The sequence below is a fragment of the Andrographis paniculata genome, unplaced genomic scaffold (assembly GCF_009805555.1).
Source record: "Andrographis paniculata isolate CXL003 unplaced genomic scaffold, ASM980555v1 Contig70END, whole genome shotgun sequence".
In the NCBI taxonomy this organism is placed as follows: Eukaryota; Viridiplantae; Streptophyta; class Magnoliopsida; order Lamiales; family Acanthaceae; genus Andrographis; species Andrographis paniculata.
The window spans coordinates 34193-59140 of NW_026137607.1; the positions used below are offsets into that span (position 1 = coordinate 34193).

At 31.0% G+C, this 24948-nt stretch overlaps 3 protein-coding genes across 5 annotated transcripts; all 3 read left to right on the top strand.

Annotated features, from left to right (window-relative positions):
- The first annotated feature begins 1773 nt into the window (after positions 1–1773).
- On the top strand, positions 1774–4457 carry LOC127264310 (uncharacterized). The gene is made up of 3 exons (XM_051293776.1): positions 1774–1910; positions 3165–3587; positions 4011–4457. The coding sequence occupies exons 1-3, from the start codon at positions 1866–1868 to the stop codon at positions 4233–4235; spliced, it is 693 nt and encodes a 230-aa protein (XP_051149733.1). The 5' UTR covers positions 1774–1865; the 3' UTR covers positions 4236–4457.
- Positions 4458–5841: 1384 nt separating this feature from the next.
- On the top strand, positions 5842–11284 carry LOC127264302 (uncharacterized). Of its 3 annotated transcripts, none has more exons than XM_051293761.1 (4): positions 5842–6372; positions 6696–6782; positions 7425–7585; positions 11110–11284. In XM_051293761.1, exons 1-3 carry the CDS (start codon positions 5959–5961, stop codon positions 7566–7568), a joined length of 645 nt encoding a protein of 214 aa, XP_051149718.1. In that variant the 5' UTR covers positions 5842–5958; the 3' UTR covers positions 7569–7585; positions 11110–11284. The 3 variants fall into 3 exon arrangements, with proteins under 3 accessions (XP_051149718.1, XP_051149719.1, XP_051149717.1); XM_051293762.1 differs by lacking the exon at positions 11110–11284 and adding an exon at positions 8525–8771; XM_051293760.1 differs by lacking the exon at positions 11110–11284 and having other exon boundaries at positions 7425–7709.
- Positions 11285–16154: 4870 nt separating this feature from the next.
- Positions 16155–20085, top strand: LOC127264440 (probable xyloglucan glycosyltransferase 12). Its single transcript, XM_051293977.1, has 5 exons — positions 16155–17330; positions 18149–18457; positions 18564–18854; positions 18943–19056; positions 19140–20085. Exons 1-5 carry the CDS (start codon positions 16596–16598, stop codon positions 19764–19766), a joined length of 2076 nt encoding a protein of 691 aa, XP_051149934.1. The 5' UTR covers positions 16155–16595; the 3' UTR covers positions 19767–20085.
- Positions 20086–24948: the final 4863 nt, after the last annotated feature.

Below are 24948 nucleotides of genomic sequence, written 5' to 3' on the forward strand. Positions count from 1 at the left end.
TAGGTTTAATTTCTTATTCGACAATAAAAATCGAAGCTTGCTTCATCAAATTTGTCGGACTTCCGAGCGAGTTCGATGAACTGCTCTTTACTCGCCTTCATTATGCATCAAAAACACAAAATCTTTACTCACCTTCGTTATGCATCAAAAACACAAAATCTCATCAATGATTCGTCGATTAAACCACTCAATCGATCATCTCAAAATTGATTTGAACTCCATACCTTAAGATCTTCATCAAATTTGTAGCAGGCAAAGTCGAGAAGATAAATACCCCACGGACTCCGTATGAAGTAAATTGAAAGAGCGAATGTATGACTTGCAAGAAAATATACTTCTAGAAAATCTGATTCAAAATCGTGATTGAACCTAAAAAAAAATAGTCGTAATTGTCAGGCACGATTATGAACTGGACCAAGACTCGATTTTAAAAATTAAATAAAATTTTAAAAAATAATTTTATAAATATATTAACAAATGAATTTATATTAAAAATAAAAATATAGTATAATGAATTATTTGGAGCATCAAAATTGATTATTTTTTATTTCAACCGAACAATTATTGATTTCTTTATTAAATACTCTGTATTATTTTTTTATGGAGTATTACTTATAGGAGTTATCTTATCTATTATAAAAAAAAAAAATATTTTAAACTAAAATACTATGTTTAATACTAGACAAACACATAATATTTTAAACAAAAATTTTTATAATTAAATATTATCTTCGTACAATTTGAAAATCTAGGTTTTACTTTTGGGGGAGAATTAAAAGTGTAATAATATCTTTAGGGTGTGTTTGTTTGAGGGAGTGAATTTTAAATCAACTGTTCATTTATTTTTTTTTAAAAAAAAATATCAAATCAAACATCTATTTTTTATTTTTTATATTATAATAAAAATTAATTTTACATTCAAAACATCACATCAACACCCATTTATATCACATCATATAACTATTCAAATTCAAAATTTTTACTATTCAAATTTCGACTCAAAATCCAAACTCCTAAACAAACACACCCTTAAGGTAATAGATTGTTAAAAATAATGTAATATTTGTTTTTTTTGGTATAAATGATGTTATAAAAAAGTAAAAGATATTTAAAAAAGAAATGAGATATTTTTAAATAATTACTTTATAATAATAAACAATTCAAAATAGAAATAAATATATATATTTTGTGAATCGAAGAATAGTATATTTAAATAAAAAAATATATTTAATTTGATAAATTTTAGAATAAAAAATTGATAATTAATTCTATTTATTTTTCGAAAATAAAATATTATTTAAACTAATTTCATAACAAAATTAAACTTCATGGGAAATCAATTAAGGTTGTGGTTGTTCATGGTTTTACCATTTTTACTATTAAGACTTTTCTTTTCTTCCAAAACCATCGGATTAAAAATTATTATTATTTTTTATATATATTATATTATATAAATGTATTTTACATTTAAAACATCACGTGAATCCACAAATTTATATTATATCAAATAATTATTAAAAAAAATCTAAACCCAAAAATTAAAAGGCACGAAGAAACAACTATTAGTGTTTGTAGATTGTTTTCATGAAGTAAATGATGTTAATTTAATGTGAAATAATTTCAAAATTATACTCTTCAATAATGATAGAAGTAGACAAGTATATTGATGTCCTACTCAATAATAATAATAATTTCGGGTCAACTATAATGTTCAATTTGTACCCGAAATGAATCGGGTCAAATCCAGACTGGATCCATACCGTTTCCGGATTCGGGTATTTATAGCGATAAATCGAGAAGCAGTAGTTGCCCTTCGGTGGCGAATTGGTCCGTACTGCCGCAGCCGGAGTTATACGGAGGTAAAAATGGCGTTTCCGGCGGCTACGGCGCTCACCGCTTCACGTTTTCCGGTGAGTCTACTTTCTCCAGAGCTGCTTCAACTATCTATCATTCGTAATTTTGAATTTTATGAACGTACTTGAACGATACCTCTTTGCGCTTGTTAGAAAGAAGAAAGGGCGTGATTTTCATGTATCGAGTCCATTTTACGATAATGAAGAACATAAAGCAGTTTGAACCGAAGTTTTTCATGTTTTAAGAACTATTCTGCTGCAATACTTGCGTGATTGTGACTATGCTGAATTTCCGAAACATAGAAATGTAATGGAAGATGATTGATTTCTGTTTCATATTGAATTGAATGTTATAGGAAGATCCAGGAATTTAGTTACAACGATTTGAAGTAATACTCAGAATCCTTTTCATAATTCAATGCTAAATATGAAGAATTTGATTGATTGATAATTGAAAAACCTCAAAGCCCTAAGTGGTTGCTATTGGAATTTATTCCCTGTTATTTAGGGTTTGATTTGTATCAATTACTTAGCATTGGAAATCTTCAATATGGATAGGAAAAAAAACATGGAAATTGTGACTTTTTGATGTTCTCAATTTCTTTATTTCTGTCAATAAATGTGGATCGAGGCATGTGTGATGTAATAACTAATTTATATATTACGGCGCACAAGGCATAAGCATATACTTGCATCTCCAGCTACTAGTTAAGTTGAAGTCTGTAGAAATCCTCTGTTCTTGTTAATATATGATAGCAACGGCAATGACGGCGATCTATTACACTAATAGTTACTATAGTTAATATACGGCACTCATCACTAGAAACCTGCTAAATATTTGTCTTTGACGATGCTGTTTAATCTGCCTCTGAGATTGAATGATGGTAGATAATTTCATCTATTTGTATTTTGGAGATTCGTAATCTGGTTGAAGATTGTGTGTTTGTTTGTGGGATTTTGGAGTTTTAAATAGTAAATTTTGAATTGGAATAGCCATTTGATGTGATATATGTTATCTTTTGAATGAAAAATTGATTTTCTGTATTATGGAAATAAAAAAATATGAGTTTGATTTGATGTTTTTAGTGGAAAAGCTTAATGGATAGGAAAAATTTTGTCAAAAAACCACAAGCAAACACAACATTAGATGCTTGAGATGTTAACTGCTGGTTTACATTTTTAGTTTTTTTAAATTCGAGGAGGCAATTCTGCAACTAGATTTATGGTTCTCTGCTGGATATTCAAATTGATATTAAAACTTCAAGGTTTGGAAATGGCGGCACTCTGACTTGGCTCCTCCATATTGAGCAGATTGCACCATTCAAACAGAGATTATGTCGACCTGACGGTTCCTTCCTGATCAATGTCCACCGAAAACATCTTTCTGTTGCGTGCTTTGCAAAGTTCCCAAGAATGGAACACTTTCCGGATTCTACTAAGTTTGTAACTTTCTTGAATTATACCAAGGATAAATTATGGGAATTCGTCCCTGGTTCAGTTAAACAATTTCCATGGAAGAACGCAACGAATGTGGCCTTGCGCGACTTACAGGCTTTAGGCAAGAAGACACTGAAATGGACTTTGCTGGCATACTTTGCTCTTAGTTGCCCATCCGACATCGTATACTCTCTCTCTGGAAACAAAGATTTGATGATTCCTCTCGGCCTTATTATTGGATGTGTTATGGCCAATTATTTCGATGACATATCGAAGGAAGTCATGAGCAACTACAAGGTAAAATATTGGTTGCTCACTTTTCCTAATTTATAATTGGGATTGATCAACATGTAAAAAATAGGCAGACATTATGCGTGTGTTTGTTTGTGGATTTTAGTTTTTGGATTTGGATTTTTGAATAGTAAAAAATTGAATGTGAATAGTTGTTTGATGTGATATAAATAGAGGTTGGTGTGATATTTTGAATGTAAAATAAATTTGTAGTATAATATAAAAAAAAATAATTGTTTGATGTGATATTTTTTTTTTAGAGAAAAAAGAATCTGAATAGTAAAAACCCGTGGTAAGTATATGCCGTCGATTATATATCTTATGTTGAAATCAAATAATTATGTAGACTATTTTTATGAGCCGTCAGTTCATGTGTTATATTTTTATTAAATTAATACAAATATTGTGCTGTTGATTTATGTTTTACAGGGCGACAACGCCTTCACTTGGAAACTTGTTGGATTATCTTGCTTCTTTGTTCTTGTGAAAGCTTTCTCCTTTTATGTTTTGAGAGCCAATGATTTGGTCTTACACGTCGGAAATGGTGGATTGATGCAACTCCTGTGGAATTGGAAAAATTTACCGAAACTTGAGGAAGAAAACTCCTCGTCCGAAGATGCCGTTGCCACCGCCATAGCTAAAACTGATGATTAGAATCATTGTCCTAAAAAGAGGTTATTTGCTCACACCTTCATGATTTTGAGACATGTTAACTTAGGAACAAAGGGATAATTATTCTGGCGTTTGGCATTTGTGTAGAATTACGAAGCAGCTTTGGCTTGTTACATATATGTTGAGAATTCTTGTTTTATCGATAGCACACTCCATTATACATTTTAATTTTATAATTAATATATATAGTAATTTATTTATTAATATACTAGCCGATACGTGTGTTATGCACAGTTTTATTGAAATGTAGCATGTTTTGAGTAGTACTTTATACATATACACGTGTGTACTTTATAATTTTACATACGTACATACATTCAATGATGTAGATGGAGCGGGTGAGGGTGGGGTGGCGTTGCTTATTTGATCCCATAATGAGATCAGATCAGCAATATCAAAAGGATCATCACACATTCAATTTATATATACATACATGCATACTTTACACATACATACGTGTGTATATATTACACCCCATAGGGTTGTGGTGAGGGTGGGCACCAAAGCGAGATCAGGTCAGCAATATCAAAAGGTTCAAGTGTATATATTCACACGTGTGTATATATATACACCAAATTGATAATGATGCACAGACGAGGCTGGGTGGGTTGAGGCTATTTTTTATTCCAAAGCATGATTGGATCGGTAGCATCAAAAACTTCTAATCGTATCTGCATCATCACCCATTAGATGCATATATACCCGTGTGTGTGTGGTTTTTTTTTTTTTTTTTTTTTATAATGTAGGAATTCGCAGTCGCTACCCGAAGGTACGCTGTAGGTAAACTTTTAATCGAATCTAATACTCTACGGACTAGATTCGACAAAACTAAATCACACTAGATGAACTATGTGTGATAAGTGAACCTGAAAGCGTCAAGGTTTGAATCTATGACCTCACGGTGCATACACGTGCATATGAATATCCCAACAGGTGATGATGAAGATGAAGCTGAGGTGGAGATGAGATTGTTGATATGTGATCAATGGCATCAAAAGACTCAACAATATTTGCATAATCATTAGTTTGGTGTATAAATACACACATATGTATTTTATACATATATACGTCTCAACCTATATACCCCGATAGGTGATGATGCAACTGGTGATCTAATCTCAACGGCATAAACAAAAAAAAAAAACTTTCAACTTTATATGCAATTGGTGATCTAATCCCAACAGCATAAAAAAAAAAAAAAAAAAATTTCAACTTTATCTGCATCATTATTAGTTGAGTGTACGTATATATACATATATATATATATAAAGTGAATACATATATACGTGTATGTACACTCAATATTAAAATTCAAATGGTTAAATTTTTAAATATTTTTATTATTTTTATGATTAAATAAAAAAAATATTTAACTTATAAAATATTCCCTCGCTCTCAAATAGAGTTGTTTACTCTTAATTATTTTTTGAATTTACATTTTAAAATTATTCAAAAAATAAAGTATTTTAAATTTTTATTTTTTATTTTATATCAACTTTCAATTAAATACTATTATTTCTTAATTTTTTGCGGCGAATAACACACATCTTTTGTTGCAGGAGTATTATTTAACCCTATGCACTAAACACAAACCAAAAAACGAATTCAATAATCCTATTTCAGACATAGCCATTTCAAAGTGGAAGCCCGCCAACTGCAGTTTCCAACCCCAACCGTCGCCGCCGCCGCCGCCGTACCGGGGCAGATGAACTTCGAGTCCAGCGACGCCGCTCTTTGGAGAGAGGCTCTGGCATCCTACGAATCCGTACTGGAGACCCTGGGAAAGCCCAACCTAATATCGCTGGACGAGTTCTACCGTAACGAGCTCCCAAACCTCCTGCACCACCGAAACCCTAATCCCTACATCGCTAAGGACGAGCTCGCCAGGCTCATGGAGTGGAAGCTCTCCCGCGGAAAATGGCGGCCGCGCTTGCTATCCTTCGTCTCCTCCCTAAACGACGCCGTCGTGAAGGAGGCTTCGGGGAAGGCGTTCGCTTCCTTGCCCGATATTTCGAAGGCCGTCTCGGAACTAACTGTTTTGAAAGGAGTGGGGCCCGCCACCGCCTCCGCCGTCCTCGCCGCCTATGCGCCGGAGGTCGCGCCGTTTATGTCCGATGAGGTAATTGTTCAGAGACTGTGCAGAATTTTATGGTTGTTGTTTTGGGAGATTGGAAAATGGAAAATTAGCTATCGAGTTGTTAATTAATGTCTGGTTCGTTCTTGATTTGGTGATTGTGGTGAATTTCTTGGTATTGATTTGGGATTTGTGTTTGTTGTTGATTTGGGATTTCATGATTGTTTGTTTTGGGAGATTGGAAAATGGAAAATTAGTTATCGAGTTGTTTATTAGTATCTGGTTCGTTCTTGATTTGGTGATTGTGATGAATTTCTTGGAATTGATTTGGGATTTGTGTTTGTTGTTGAATCTTGTTTTGGAATCAGGCGATGGTTTCTGTGATTGGTGATTCGAAGGATTATTCATTGAAGCGGTATATGATCTTTGCGGAGAAACTGCAGGCCAAGGCAAAGGTAGATACTATTTTGGGGATTTATGTGACCTTGTAGCTTGAATGCTTTTGTAATTTATTAAAAAGCGCTGTTGGTAGAGCGAATGAAATTGAATAGAAATGATCATAGAGAATAGAATTATCGAGAAATAGAATGCAGTAGAGAAAGAGAATTGATTCTTTTGTTCGTCAAAACAAATAATTCAACTAAGAAATGTAGATAGAAATGCTTTACAAATTGATTTAGAGCAGACTAAGTATTGCTTTTTAGTGGAATGTAAAGAAGAGAGGATGGGCAATGAATCAAATGAGAAAGGATTTGAGTAGAGTTGGAATCTCGGGAGAAATATTGTTGGTGATTTTTATTTTTTATTTTTAGTTTGAATAATAATTTGGATGTGTTGTTTTATTAGAGAAAATAATCTATTTTTCATAGATAGTCTTAAAACTTGAACAATAGATTGTCACGGTAGAGAAATGAAAACAGAAAATGAGGAATAATTCATTTCTCAAATTAAATTTGTGTGACTCAAACAAACAAGGGAATGGACATATTTTTTATTTTTCTAGCCTCATTTTTCTATATTAAACGCACATAATTTCCAAGAAGTGTAGTGGTCTACATTGTAATTGTTTCTTCTTGCAATACATTTGTTCTTTTCAGGAGTTGTCGACTCCTGAGGATGTATTCACAGCATCAGATGTTGAAAGGGCTTTATGGAGTTCTTATGTAAGTGGCAAAGAAAGAACCTCTTCGGTAAAGGGTAGGGATCAGCCCAACAAGAAGCTGAAACGAAAAAGGAGATGATGAACACCAGGTACCAGGTACATTTTAGCTAAACCATTTCCATCCCTTGTTGTTGTTGTTGTAGTTGTAATATATATGTTTAAGTAAGTATGCTACTTTTTTATCTCTTAGTATGTAAATGAAAGCCTTATGCTCCACTCAGATATGCGATGTTGTTTGTTTGGGGCTTTGGGTTTGGTTTTTAAATAATTAAAAATTTGAATTGAAATTAGTTATATGGTGTAATATAAATAAATAATGTTATAATTTGATTGTAAAATTAGTTTTTAAGTATAATATAAAAAAAATAAAAATAAAACATAGACGTTCTATTTGATATTTGAGTTCGAATTTTGAATTATAATAGTTAGTTTGATATGATATAAATATGTACGAAATAACGACGAGTAGAGATTCTTGTGCAAGTATTCCATCCCTTCTTATACCCCATTTAGCTAAACTATCTTTTGGAGTTTTGAAGATTGTATGTAATAGTAAGAAATTGAGTATTTAATTTGATGTTTTTGAGAGGAGAAAAAGTGTTTGATATGATATTTTTAAAATGTTATGTAGATGAATAGTACCTAAAGTAATTTTTTATTTTTTGAGAATAGGCTCTGGAGTTTGAAATACACCACCAAAATATCTTTGGGCCAAACAAGAAATTTTTTTCAAGATATGTAATTATGATTGGGACTTGGATCTACTTTTCTTTTCCAATCTTTGTTGTTACAAATCCTTAACCAGTTATTTGTTTGTCTAAAACTAAAGCAAATGGGCTTTTTCCCTGTTCAATCCTATAAACAATTCTGATCTACATGGTTACATCTGCACTTTTCTTGAATATGGGCCAGGACACAATTTTGCTGCACTTTACAGTAGAATATGGGCAAAAATTGATTTTTTTTTTTTTTCTTTTTTCTTACTATTGACTTTTGTTTTATATATATATATATATATAATAAATTTGTTGGTAGATATGAACGTGATTCCGCAATCAAAGCACCCACTCTTTCTTGTTTTCCTCATCAATGTGCAACAGCAAAAAAGTGCACATTTTTTCTTCAGCTGAAAATAGGAAAAAGTTCATTTGACAATTCCACAAACTTCCTTCAGGACATGTTTTTCATCTTTTAATATCCTTTTCATGTTCCTCCGTTTTGTTGGTTTAGTATTTATGGTTCTAAATATTTTTTTATTGTCAGATACAGGATTTCATTGTTAGGTATGGTATACTGTGATGGCGTTATAAGAAATGATATTTTATTGTATTTGAATTGTTGATTTTTATTGCGTGATATTTATTTGTTAGGCAATATTTTTAGAAGCACTATTTTTTTTTTTTTCTTTTTTATGGCAGGAAAGATCACAACCTTTTTTTATGTGGATATAATAAAACATATATATTGACGGTACGTGAAATATAAATAGATAGTAAAAAATAAATGTTAATATAGTATAAATAAATATACGAGAATAACTCACGTATTATATGCTACAATTGATATATTAATAAGACATTTATATAAAATGGATTATTAGCATGTGGAGTCGGATTATATTTGATGTGTTGATTAGAGCTAATCAGTATCACCCGACTCAAAATAATAATTAGGACATCAAAGTTGGCATTGCTTTAGTAGAATTCTCTCTCTCTCTGTATATATATATGTAGAGTTAAATAATATTTGATGTGTTGATTAGGGTTAATCAGTATCACCTGCCGCCCGTTAATAATAATTAGGACACCAAAGTTGGCATTGCTTTAGTAGAATTTCCTCTCTCTCTATATATAAATATGTATGTATGTATAATAAATAAAAACATGGCCAAAGCATGAGACATCTTTATTACACTTAAATTGCCTTAGGAACACATCAGAAGACATGTCTGCATATGCAGTTGGGATTGAAACATCACACCTAACGCCATAGCCAAAAACCATTAAGATAATGTGTAGCAGTAATAGTGCTTGCCTGAAATAAACCCTATTAGAGTTGTGTTGTGCCCTTTGCTTTCTTTTTTAATTATTCATAATCATTGTGATTAGTGCGTCTCTATCTTTCACTAATCATCATTTTTAATTAATTGATTAATTATCAAGAATCATGATCTCATCATATGTTTATATCTATATATTATTAAATTTTTACATGTCTAGTTTTAAATTATCTTTGACCAAATAATCATCCCTCCATTTCTGCATCCTTTAATTTGTTGTATTTGGGGTTCTGTTTTTTTGTTTGTTTGTAAAATTTGTGTAACTTAAATCTAATCATTGATCATCTATGCCCCTCTACTTTGATGTCACCTAACACATTTGAGTTGGAAAAACCCAATTCTCCAATCAACCTGGCCCTACTATCTTTATCATCATCATATATATGTATACACTATTACCGTGTGCCAATTAGCATTAATTTGTTGCCTACACATATGTGCTAATTAGACCTAATATATATATACGGGGGATTGATTAGTCATAATCAACACATAATGGATCTGAATACAAATACAAAATTGTAGGTTTACACGAATGTGTTTAATTTTTATTTATTTATTTTTTGTATCATGAAAGATCTGGAGGTGTCGAAATTTTGAAGTTAAGTTATGAGTTAATTTTACACCATCTGGTCATTCTTTATGGGATATATGAGTAATATATGGGCATAATTTTTGTTTGTTTGTTTTCCAGAAGAAGTCCAATTTTACCGAAGAAAACAAAAATAAAATAAAAATAAGGGTGATTGTTTGGAGGTTTGTATTTTAAATAGTAAATTTTTGAAAATTGTATAAAAAAAAAAGTAGGGCAAACAAATTGTAATAATATGAATATATAATAATATTTTGATAATACATTCGTCCGGTTCTAAGGGTCTCATTTATTTTTTACGTGTTGATCTTTGAATGATAATTATTATACGAAAACACGAAATGTAAATAAAATATTTGGAGTCAGACATGGGGAGTATAATATTTTAAATGAATATTTTGGTTATGAATTTGATATTTTTTACATAGAAATTGTAATGGATAGTGTGAAAATAGTTTTTGAAAAATATAAGTAAGCATAGTTTTGTATTTTTGGATTGTTAGATTGTTTTTTTTAAGGAATCTTTTTATTTCATTATTATGCAATTTTGTACCTTACTCATCAAATTTCAGGTTAATTTATAGAGACACAAATCAAACATACTCATGTGTTACAACATGTAATTTGAAAACATAAAGCAATAAAAATTAAAAAACCATTTGACTATATTTGTGATTAAATATAACCAAGAAATATGTAGAAAAATGAAGAGGTGGCGAATCCTTATTCATGTTACACAATATAATTATTGAAGTATTGAAATTTGGTCAGTGATTATATTCAAGTGCTTCATTGCCAATAATTTACCCTTTTATTATTTGTTTATTCATTTATAAAATATTTCTTGACCAATTAATTAATTAATTAACTAATTTTTATTATATTAAATCCTCTTCTTGACATCATTTATTTATTTATATTTATTTTATAAGTCTATATGTCTTATTGTGTCCAATGGCACCTCGGCAGCGGTGCTGGAGAACGTGCTGGATGCAGCCGCCACCGCCGGCAACTCCGGCGGGACACTTTTAATGCGACACGTGGATGCATATGATTGTACCACGTTTCATGTTTTTGAATTATTTTTTGCAATATTTAATTTAAATTATTATTTGAATCCTATGTAAAGTAGTTTATCGTGGAATTTTGAATATAAATTAATTATTTTTATTTAATATTTGAAATAAAACATAGTAAATATTTTAGAGTAATTAATTTTATTTTATTTTTGAAAAATACATTATTAGAGAGAAGTAATTGGATTGCTATTTGAAGTGTATAAGAAGTTTTGATATTTTTGTTTTGTAAAATAATTATGTGTAATGATATATTTATAATTTAAATTGTTGAGATATTTTAGATATTTCGTTTTAGATTTAATATAATTATATTTAGATTTGGTCTTATCTGTAGATTAAATTACTTAGATTTGAGTCTATCGAATCTGTTTTGTATTGTCTATATTTAGGCCTTTTATTTTGATGATCAATAAGACAATCTTATTATTTTTTCCCAAAATTTTTAACATAAATAAAATTAATAATATTTTGGTATTAATATATAATTATTTTTATTAAAATATAAAATAGATAATTTTGAGTGTCACGTACGAAAATGGTAACACGAATACTTTAAATTGAGACTGGATAAAATATCTATATGTATATAAATTTTATTTTCAGAAGTGTGTTTGTTGACTGTTTGAATTTTGAGTTTAAGTTTTGAATATTAAAAAAAAATTGAATAGTTGTATGATATGATATAATATAAATAAGTGATTATACTATGTTCTGAATGTAAAATTATTATTATTATTTTTTTTATGTAATACTCCGAGAATACTAATATTGCAACTCTATATATATTTTTTTTTAAGTTTCACATATTATGTCATTTTGTTTTGGAAATATATTTATATTTTAATTATATTTTAAATTTTATAATTTTTATTAGATTAACAAGTTATTTTCATTTTAATTTATAATTATTTATATTATATTATAATTAATTTTACTAAAATATTTTTAATTATTTATTAATTATATTCTTTTTAAATTAGTGTGTCTACGGTAACTCGTAACATCATATTAGGGATGTAGGGAGTATATTTTTATTAAAAATATACTTCTATTTGGTCTAAAGATCTCATTTACTTTTTTATATTGATATTTGAATACTAGTTATTATTTCAAATTTTAGTATAAATTAAATAAGAATTACAAAAATACTTTGTCGTGTAATACTAATAAAAAGATATTTATAAAAAAAAAATTATAAAATATAAATATAAGAAAATTATACTCATTTACGGCTAACGTAAAGATTAATATATATATATATATATTTCACATTATGTCAAATAATTATTTAAACACAGCACACTCCCTGTGTTATTAACTAATTACTGATAAAATAAAATAAAAATAAAATAAAACAAATTACTGATATAATAAATGCTAACAATAATTATTTTATTAAAATATTCCCCCTTTTTTTTAATCGAAAAAAGAAAAGAGTGACAGTGAGACGGAAGGTACAATGAAGCTGCAGGTGATGGGTGCAAGAGCTGTCACTTTATCCGTTCCCGTCTACCTAGGAATTTACTAAATTGGACATTCCACTACGCCAACGAACTCTGTCGGTGCGAGGACTTTTTCGACCATTTATGTTGTGCATGCATACCCTCACTTTATTTTTTAATACTAAATAATTATTTAAAAATATACTACTTCCGTCGCACAACAATTGATACTATTTTTATTTTTATCTGTCCCGTAACAATTGATACCTTTCTATTTTTGGTAAAAATTATTAAACCAAAACATATTTAACAAATATAAATCAACTTAATTAACTACATAACATACAACATCATAAATAACATATGACCTTTATTTCTACATCTCTCCTCAAAAAAATAAATATTTTTATCTATATTTAAAATTATATATCTTTTATAAAATTGATTTATATTAATTGTAAATAAACAAAAATAATTTTTTTATTTACTTGTATTATAGAAGATTTTATTCTCTATAAAATGATATTCATATTGCATATATTTTTTAATTGCTATATAATTTTTAAATATTTAAATATATATTTTAATTTTTTAGTCATATATATTAAATTTACTTTAAAATTGTAAATATTATTAATTATACAAAAAATAATATAATAATATCATAACTAATTATTATTAACTAATTAAACATTCTCACTTTAAATACCTTGTCCCTAATCAAGTGATTCAATTCCGATGGGACGGAGAGAGTATTTGTTTAAAGTAACAAATTTAAATTTATTTTCAAATAATTTTAAAGTTATTTATACTTCCTCTGTCTCATATAATTTGTTCTTATTTTTTATTTTCGTCCGTTCTACATAATTTGTTATTTTTTTAATTAGACACTTTAATCACATTTTAAATTTTATATTTTATAACTTTTTAAATTTTAATTAAACTATTTAATTATTTTAATATTAATTTATAATTATTTTTATCAATACATTTTTTAATTATTTATTAATTACACTTTACCTAAATTTCCGTGTCTATAATAATATGTCGATATTATATGAGACGAAGGGAATAATAATTCGAAACACTAAAACATTTATTTTTAAAGTTAGATTATAGTACTATTTTTAAATTTGAATAATAATTTAAGTATAATATTTTATTGTATAAATATAATTGTAAAAGACTCGTAAGAGTTAAGTAGCTTGTGTTCCTTTTTTTTTCATATATTTTTTTAAATTAATAAATTACGTATATTTATTATTTTTATATTATTTAAATAATTTTTTATATTTTATATAAAAATATTATTTCAAATAATGTCACAAAATAAATACACTAGCAATATACAAATTGAAATCAAATTAAAAAAAAAATAAAGATTAAATTTTTTTTTCTCTTTCTTTTGTCGTTATATTCAATTCTTTTGTTATAATTTTTTACTATATTTTAATAAAATTCAAAATATAAAAAATATTTATTGAACGACGGGAGTACAATAAACAAATTAAAAAAAATCTTCAAAAAAAAAAGAAATAAAAAAAGAAAAAAAAACATCTCCTATTTCTTATTTCTTGGCTTTCCTTAAAGGTAAAAATCTAACAATAAATGTCATAGTAATAATTATTATGGCGTGTTTATATGTAATTGAGATATTTTCAATGCTTTTGGATTTCAATTTTTTATAATTGAAAATAGCATTTCTTTTTACTATTATTAATTAAATTATATTCCCCCATACCACAAAATTAATGTCCTATTTTTTTTATTTGGGAGGTCAAACAATTATTATTCTATTTTATTTTTTAATAATAAATTTTATATTTTTACATTTCATTCATTTATTACTTTAATTTCTACAATACAGTTAAGGACAAAATTATCAATTTATAACAAAAAAAAAATAAAAAAATACAATTATTAAAAAACTGTTCAAATATATAGTAAGAAAAATTAATTTTAAAAGTTAAACACGTTTTGGTTTCAATGTATCTCTTTGACTTTTCATGTCTTAATTCTCTGTATTTTTATAAATAGCGTGTTGCTGGATTTGGGTTTAATTTGTTGTTTTATAGTTGTAAACATTGAAATAGAAATAATAATATTTGATATGATGTTATAATTAATTTTTTAATAATAATATTTAATATATATATATATAAAGTTTGTTTTAGAATGTTATATTCCCACAAAAATTCCTCTTTATACTCATCAACCATTATTGACCGATTGATATTTTTGTAGGTTTCCATGGCCACTTTGACCACAAAACTCCCTTTTCTTGAATGCCTTTCACAATATTAATTTTAGATGCTATTAACAATACATATGAAATATACACATATAATATACTATAAAATGTAATAATATAATAAAAATACAATATATGAATTATAATAGTTCATATAATATTAATTCTAATGCAAAAAATCACTTTAATACAGAATATATATATAAATATATATTTTTTCAAAACTATTCATTTTCCTTTTAAAATCATCTTATATATTTTTATAAATTAATAAATATTATTACTTACGTCCACGCTCTAAATGTTAGTACATTTAATTTTTATATTAATTTTTAAATATTAATTATTTTATCTGTTCTATATAATTTGTCATTTTTTTTAGAAATATAATTAAATACTTTGATCATATTTTAAAAATTATAATTTATAATTATTTTATTTTAATTAAACCATTTGATAATTTTAATCTTAATATATAATTATTTTTATTAATATTCTTCTTAGTTTCTTACTAATTATATAATATCTTAAACTCCAGTTCATCAACTAAAATAAATAAATTAGCTGAGACACTATTATATCAAAATATAATATAAATTAATGAAAATAAATATTATTTTTTAATTTAATAGTATTTTCGTCTCTCTCTAAGAATCCTATTTATTTTTTGCTTGTTACTTTTTGAATATTCATTATTATATCAAAATATACTACAAATTATGAAGAAATAAAAAAATATATTTTAAGTAGTATCTTATAATACTAATAAAAAGATATTTGTACAAAAAATTATATAAATATAAAGATATTTTTAAAAATGTAAATGTGACCTTAGAGGCGGCCGGAAGGAGTATAAATAATATTTTGAATGTGAACTAATCGAATACGCATACTCCTTTTGTCCCATATCTATATATTAATTTGTTTTTTGCACGGTGTTTTAGAAATATTAATTTAATATTAGGATAAAGTAAAAATAAAAGTAAAAAGACTAAATTAACTCTATTAGTATTATATGATATAAAAGTAACGACATTTGTGTAATATATTATAAATTATAAGGATATTTTTTGTAACGTTAGATATATAGTACCATTAGTTAAAAAAAAAAAAATACTTTATTCCCGGACCAAAATAAAAAAATAAAAAAATTGTTATATATTAATACCTATTAGATTTGTAAGAGAAAAGACAAAAGATTAAAGAAATTTGTCCTTGAGAGTTGAGATGGAGAGGGAGGGTTGTGGTGGTGGAGGCCATTTCTAACCATATCATCAATTTTCAATTCCTCTTTTGAGTCTGAAACCTAACCAAACATAACATCCATCAAAGACGTGTTGAGCTGTTGCCACTTCCCCCTCTCTCTCTCCTCCCTTCTCTCTCTCTCTCCTCCAATTTTCAAAATTCAAAATCCACTCTACAGTACTGCTGCTGCCTTCCTGCTGCAAGCTGTAAATGAATGTATGTATCTATCTATATACAAGACAGTCACCTCTTCATCTTCTTCCCTGTTATAACTTCCTCCTATCTCTCTCCTCCCAGATCACTCTCTCTCTCCCAAAATGACCTTCTTGTAGCATCTCCGAATTCTCTTCCCCACCCCCCCTCCCCTCTCAAGAAAAGGAAATTGAAGTTCTAATTTTAACCAAGATTCTTGAAATCTACAGTTTCTGAATTTCGGCAATGGCTCCGTCTTGGCAGTGGTGGGCGGCCGCGGCGGAGAGCCGCCGTGGCACGCCGGTGGTGGTGAAAATGGAGAACCCTAATAATTGGTCCATGGTGGAGCTCGAATCCCCCGATTTCATCTACCAAAACGACGCCGTTCCGCCTAAAGGGGGACGCAATAAGAACGCGAAGCAGCTCACTTGGGTCATACTTCTGAAAGCGCATAAGGCCGCCGGCTGCCTCGCCTCTCTCGCCGCCGCATTCTTCTCCGTCGCGGCGGTCGTCCGCCGCCGAGTCGCCACCGGCCGGACCGACGGGGATCCGGTCTTAAAGTCGAGATTCTACGCCTGTATTAAGGCGTTCCTGTTTCTGTCTCTGCTCCTCCTCTGCTTCGAAATGGTGGCGTATTTTAGAGGATGGGATTTTCGAGCTCCCGATCTGCGGATTGATCGTCTCTATCATCTGACGGACGCTTCTGCAGTTAGGGATTTGTTCAATTTGATTTATTCGGGATGGATTGCGTTCCGAGTCGATTATATCGCTCCGCCATTGCAGCTGCTTACCAATGCTTGCATCGTGCTGTTCCTCGTCCAGAGCTTCGATCGATTGGTGCTCTGCTTGGGTTGCTTATGGATCAAGCTTAGGAACATCAAACCAATCCCTAATCTAGGCCCTGTTGATCTCGAATCTGGCGATGGAGATGGTTATTTCCCTATGGTTTTAGTTCAGATCCCAATGTGCAATGAAAAAGAGGTAATCATGATCCTAACCCTAACCCTAACCCTAATTCCCAATCCTCCATTGTTGTTTCAGTATGAAGGTAATGATGATGATATAAGTTATGCTGATCTATACAGTTTTATGTTCTGCTGATAAAGTATTTGATATATTGTCTGATCTTATACTCTTATAGTTGTTGCTTAATTGTTTGTTTGACGGTTATTTTTTTCGAATGATTGCTCGATTTTGTTAAGTAATATGATTGGTTTGTTGTTTGCGCCCCACAAATTGAGCTATAGGACTACTTTATTGTTAGATAGTTATGTCGATATTCGTTTTGCTTATCTAATCTTATAATCTTGTTAAGCCACAAAATTGTTTGTTGATTGGTCGTGTAAATTTGTCGAGGACGACGTGGATTTTGTCGTTAGGCAATCTCAAATTTTAACGTTACTCGTTCTCTGGCAAACCTGCTTATAATTCACTTGTGATTTGAGAAGTATATCCCATTCTCCTCGTGGTTTAGAAACGGCGCAATATTTATTTGTGATTTCAAAAATATTGCACAGAATCCCGCAAATGTCTAAACTTAACGGATGTTGCTATTTATTTTTGTAATGTTTTTTGAAAATACGAAGGAGGGTTGCGCGGTTTTCAAATCACAAGTAGTTTATAAGCATATATGTCTTTTTTTGTTTTTTTCCGAGCTAAATGTTTGGAGTTAACAGCTCGCTAGAATGTAGATTTAGTATTGGATCTTCGAGGTTTCGGAATTTACGTTAATTGATTCGATTCGATTATTCGTTAATTAATTGAGTGGTTGTGTTTTGTTGGCTTTGAATTGTGAACAGGTTTATCAACAATCAATTGCAGCAGTGTGCAATTTGGACTGGCCTAAAGGGAGGTTGCTCATTCAAATTTTGGATGATTCCGACGACCCGACGGCACAGGAGCTTATCAGAGAAGAAGTACACAAATGGCAGCAGAACGGCGCCAACATTATCTTCCGGCATCGAATGATTCGGGAAGGGTATAAAGCAGGGAACCTTAAGTCTGCGATGAACTGTAGCTACGTTAAAGATTACGAATTTGTCGCCATTTTCGACGCCGATTTCCAGCCTAACCCCGACTTTCTTAAACTAACCGTCCCTCACTTTAAGGTATCTTCGAACAATCCAAACTCGATTTGTTCTTTCGAATCGTTGAGTTTGTTTTCGGATGGTTTGGGCTTATTTGTGTCTTATTCTTTTTTGCTTTTGATCGAAGGATAACAACGATCTAGGATTGGTTCAGGCGCGATGGTCGTTTGTGAACAAAGACGAGAATCTGCTGACTAGGCTACAGCTCATCAATTTAGCGTTTCATTTCGAGGTCGAGCAGCAGGTCAACGGCGTTTTCCTCAACTTCTTCGGGTTTAACGGGACGGCCGGTGTTTGGAGAATTAAGGCGCTAGAAGATTCCGGCGGATGGCTTGAGAGAACAACCGTCGAAGACATGGACATCGCCGTTCGCGCGCATCTTCACGGCTGGAAATTCATTTTCCTCAACGACGTCGAGGTACGAATTCCCGCTATTGCGATTACCGATAAAAAAAACGCTTCGATCTATTCGATAAATCCGTAATTCATATATACGATATTCTCAGTGTCAATGCGAGCTGCCGGAATCCTTCGAAGCCTACCGGAAGCAACAGCACCGATGGCATTCGGGACCGATGCAGCTGTTCCGTCTCTGCTTGCCGGCGATCGTTAAGTCGAAGGTATTCGACCCCGAAAAACCGAATCGTATAACGTCGCTCGATTTCTTATAATTCAAACTCACGATTTAATCGAATCAATGCAGATCGGCGTTTGGAAGAAAGCGAATCTAATCTTCCTCTTCTTCCTGTTACGGAAGCTCGTCCTCCCGTTCTACTCCTTCACTCTCTTCTGCATCATTCTCCCGACGACGATGTTCGTCCCGGAAGCCACTCTCCCGTCGTGGGTCGTCTGCTATGTCCCGGCGACGATTACGTTCCTCAACATACTCCCGTCGCCGAAGTCGTTCCCGTTCATCGTTCCGTACCTTCTATTCGAGAACACGATGTCGGTCACAAAGTTCAACGCGATGATTTCGGGTCTTTTCCAGCTTGGAAGCGCTTACGAGTGGGTCGTCACGAAAAAATCCGGCCGATCCTCCGAGGGCGACCTGACGGCTTTAGTCGAGAAGCCCCCAACGCACCACCGCGGCAGCTCGGAGCCTAATTTGGATGAAATGCGCGAGGAAATTAAACAGATGGCGGACAAGGCTGCTCAGAAGAAAAAACACAATCGGATATACACGAAGGAGCTCGCGCTCGCATTCCTTCTGCTGACTGCCGCGGCTAGAAGTTTGCTTTCGGCTCAGGGTATCCATTTTTACTTCCTGCTCTTTCAAGGTGTATCGTTTTTGCTCGTTGGCCTCGACTTGATCGGCGAACAGGTCGAGTAACGTTAACCGTCAATTGTTAATCGCCAATCGATCGACTTTTCCTCGACGGCGCCACACGGAGGCTCGAATGCCGCGATGACGGCGGCGCAGCCGAGCCTAAAACAGAGATAGAGTGAGAAATGGGAGCTTAATATGATGCCCAATTTTTTTTCTCTATAAGTATTTTTGGTGTTTTTTTTTTTTTTTTTTTTTTTTTATGATGTTATTCTTTTATTTTTAGTTAGATATATATATATATTTACACATTATATATTCTTTTATTTTTAGGTACAGTTTTTTTTTTGGGTTTGTACATCACAAATTTGTGGATGGATGATAATATGTATTTGGACTTATTAGCAGTTGCTGTTCAAAACAAAAAAATACTCTCTCCTCCCGGATATCGGGTCTGTTACACCGTAGATACGTGTTTTAGAAGGGTATAATTAATAAATAATTAATTTTAGAAAGGGTATAATTAGTAGATAATTAAAAATATATTAGTAAAAATAATTATCTTATAATATAAATAATTATAAATTAAGATTAAAATAATTAATTAGTTTAATTAAAATTAAAAAAAAAATTAAAAAATTTAAAATAAGATTAAAGAATCTAATCATTTTAAAAAAAAATGGTATGTGGGACAAAAAGAAACATAAGTATTTGAGACGGAGAGAGAGAGTATATAAATTCTGATAAGGGCAAGGCACAGGACAGTCTTTCCAATTAAATTTGTTCAGGTCTTTTTGGGTTTTCACCCAACGGAGAGATTAATCATTGCACTAACTTTAGAGGGTTCAGATGTACCTAAATTTTTTGTATCTATTTTTTTTTTTTTTTTTTGAAAGCTGTAAAAGCTTCCTATTATTGCCACACAAAGCCAAAAAGGAACGAATAAAACAAATATTTAACTGTAAAATTATAAGTTCAAATTTTGAATGTCTTCGAGTTTTGTCAGTAAGTTTTCAAGAGATTAATCATTTCAAATACATTTAACTTTAAATTTTGATGAAATTCAGTATGTTTAGATTGCACTTCAATTTCCTGCTGGTATGGAGTACAAAAATTTCCTATTACTAAATTTTTTAGTGTGTAGGAATTTTATGCCAATTTTTCTGTCGAAGATTTTAGTTCTACTTTTATGTTGCATCACAAAATTTATATTTGTGAAAAATAATCTCGAATTCAATCTTGTGGTAAACCGAATATGGTAAACAACTATTGTATTATTTACTTAGTCATTATATTTGATATATACAACAATTATAACCATGAAGCAACCACATATTTAACAATTGTACTAACCCCTTGTGTTTTCATTAATTCTTGTTCACATTAGACTATGAAGAGTTAATTTTTTTTATCAACCTTTATCCAACCGTAGCTTTAGATTTTTATTGGATTATTTTAGAAAGGATCGCAATATTGCGAGCATTTTGAAATATTTTAGATTGAAAATCTTATTGAAGATCTCATATCTCTCTTTCTCCTCTTAGATTTTCGAAGCAATTCTAACATGAGAGTGCGAGAAAAGAGAGTTTCCAATAAATTGTTTTTCTTAATTGATTATTGTTTTTATGCCACAAAAGAAGGAAAAAACGACAAAATGGATGATTTTTTTCCTTAAATATAGAATGATCTCATTTTAAATATCGAAGATTTTTATTGGAGATGCATCACTTTTACCCACGTGGAATAAGTAAATTGCGACAAATCAAGTGTCTATCATTAATATTTAAAATATATACTTATTAAATGATCGTTTCGAATATGATAAAAAGTAATGCTTAAGTTGGACTATTTATAAATATCCTTACTAGTAAAAGATCTTGCCTTTTAGAAAGAGGAGAAGAAAAGTTCTTCAATTGAACCACACCACACAATCAAGACAACAGGCTGAATCCTATGAAACCGTTTGATAGAAATTCATTGATATCTTCTTTTTCTAAAGCAAATCGTATTCGATTTTTCAATAATCCACATTACTCCTGCTTCAATTGTAACACAAAATTCCTATTTTCTATTGATATGACCCATATCAATAATTATGATTTTAGGTAACAATTTCATCAATGTTCACATCGAACTTCTATTCCTTTCGTATAAATGAAACTATATCACGATGAGCAAGTCATAGACATACATATTAGAGGAAAAGATGAGGATATTCCAAAATGCAACATAATATAAAGATCCATAACAACAAGCAAGAATTCATAATAGAAGTTTGGTTCATGGCAGAAACAAACTTTTCTATCAACTCAGTTTTTCTATGGAAAATTTAGCCTTCGAAGATGCCTTGAGATGGAAAATCATCAACTCTTTTCTTGCGATTTCTATTTCTTCCTCATGAGAACCCGAAAACACTTGAACTGTTTCAAGTTCAACCCACCTCAACAGAAGAAGCTTCACAAATTCCACTTCAGTTTTGAAACCTGAAAACGATTTAATCTTCACGGTCTTGAGGTGTGTGTGCTGAATATTTTTCTTCTGTTCGGCCTTCAGATATTCCACAACTTTATTGTTCTCTTCAGTCTTCATAGAATCACTTATTTGAGTATTCCACAACCAGTTTAAGTTAGCTTTTTCAAACTGAAATATATAACAAGAAAAGAGTGAGAATGGAAATGTGAAACCAAGAACCTAAAGGTAAAAAAAAAAACACTATTGCTTGCAATCTGATACTCACTGCAATGTCAAGGCTGCACAAGTTAGGGGAGCTTCGCAACAAGCAAACAGCACAAGTGACATGATCCAAGACTCCAAAATCCAATTGGTGAAGTTTAATCTCTACCAAATGTTTAAGCTTGGTCGGAAGTACCCGTGGCACGCCTCCGATAGCCAAAAACTTCCAAAAAAATACATAAGGTGAATTCTTACATATTGTTTTACACCTTACAAATCAGCTGAGGTAAATAAATACAATGTAGTTAAAAGTTTCACTTGTTATACCTGCAGAAAGTAGATACCAGCTTCGAGTCTTTTAAGCAATGGAAACTGATAGAAAAACTTAATAAAGCTATTTCCATCTCCAATTTTCTCAGGAAACCTAAAATCTCCATCATCATTGTCTTCTTCGCTTAATAAGTCATGATGCTGATAATCAACAACAAGTTTTGCAACAGATCGTGATTTCAAACAAAGTGAGCTGAACAAGCCCACCAAATTCAACATCTGAAGTTTAGGAGCATCGATGTCGAGGGACCAAATTGTGTTTTTGCCATTGCAGTTATGGATAGTCAATGAATGAAGCCTGGGGCACTTAGATATAAACAGCTGCAAGTCTTTAGGATCAATACCGAGATTTCGAAGATCAAGTTTGGAAAGCTTATTAAAGCCATTGAATGTAGGGGAAATTTTGATATCAAAATGTCTAAGAGACAATGATCTGAGATTAGGAGCATCAATGTCGAAGAACCAAACAGTGGTCTGTTCAAAACATTTGCTAATAAACAAGTACTCAAGCATTTGACATTTGGAAACAAAACTTTGCAACTCTTGAGGACTAATTTGGACGCTCTGAAGAAAAAGGTTATTAAGGCGACTAAAACCTTGGAAAATAGGTTTGAAACCAACGTTACCAATCCTTATGACTTTGAGATTAGTCGCGTCTATATCAAGACTAAAAGACCGAGTTGGATCAATAGAGTCTTGAATATGCACCAACTCGAGCATCGGACATCCGTAGATAAACTTTTGCAACTCTTCATGGGCAAAGTGGACTATCCAAAGCCGAAGTTCGACAAGAAAACTGAAACCTGTGAAAGTAGGAAGTAGTTTAACATCAATTACTCCAAGACTCAAGTACTTGATTCTCGGAAAATCATCATTGTTGCACCAAAATATTGTCGAGCGAATAAGTGACTGAACCATTCGAATAGACAAGCACTCGAGCATCGGACATTTAGAAATAAATGCGCGCAATTCTTCGGACGAAATATGGATATTCGTAAGCTTAAGCTCAACGAGCGCACCAAAACCATCGAAATTATGAGGTAAACTGATGTCAACAGAATCAAGCTCCAGTTTTCGGAGGAGATGAAAACTAAATAGATAATGAGGCACAGCGTAACGAGTGGATACCGCAGGAGCATCAAGTGCAAACTCCTCGATGTCGGAGGGTTTCAAGATGTGGAGCCACTCATCCACACCCAAATGGCTACTTTCAAGAACATCTGTAACAGAAAACTTAACAATGGATCCTGTGTGCATTAGCATTATGTGAGAAATGACTAATTCGGGGGGGCATTTTTCAGGCAACGATTCTTTGAATTCCCAATCGAAAACAAGATTTGGAGCAGTCGCCCACTTATACCTCCACGCAGTGGATAGTGTGCTCGTTCTAACAGCTTCTTGAATTGTCAAGAACTTGAGAATGTTGTCCATGATCTGGCGAGGAAGCCTACTGATTCTGTCGTCAGACATTGTCTAGAGAATGATCTTTCACCTGATTCAATCATCATATGAATCAATCAGTGATGAAAAAATTTAAAAAACAAAACCCTTAAATGGTAATTAATTGCACCATCCTTATGTTTCCTCCAATTTCAAACCCTAATTTTTGATCGACTGCCTCATCGAAACCATCTTTTTGTTAGCGATTAAAAAAAAAAAAACAGATCCACGGGAAAACAAAAACTCAGATGCATACTTTTATTCAATCACAAAAAAGGGGGGAAAAATTTCAACAAGATGTAATAAAAAATCAAAACCCTCAAACCCTTACCCAAGTTGACAATGGTAGTTGATAAGATTAAGCGAGAAACAGAAATTTCGGAGATCTGAGTCTTCTCTACGCTCTATAGTTTCACCCGCCCACGCCGCTCTTTTCAACTTTTCTAGGGTTTTGTAGATTATACCTAGGGTGTGTTTGTTGGGTTTGGATTTTGAATTTAAATTTAAATTTGAATAATAAAATTTTTGAATTGAACAACGTTGTGATGTTTTGAATTTAAATTATTTTTTAATATAAAATAAAAAATAAAATATATGATTTGTTTTAATTTTTTAAAGATACAAAATTGATAAATAGTAGAATTTGAAGAGTCTTCCAAACAAGCACAACGGTAATGAATTTTATAATTTTTTTCTTTAATATTATTTAAAATGCAAAAGAATAAATAAATAAAATTATAAATTTCAAGCAAGACGTTCAGCATGGTCTAACTTTTTAAAATGCAATTTGACAATGGGAAAAGCA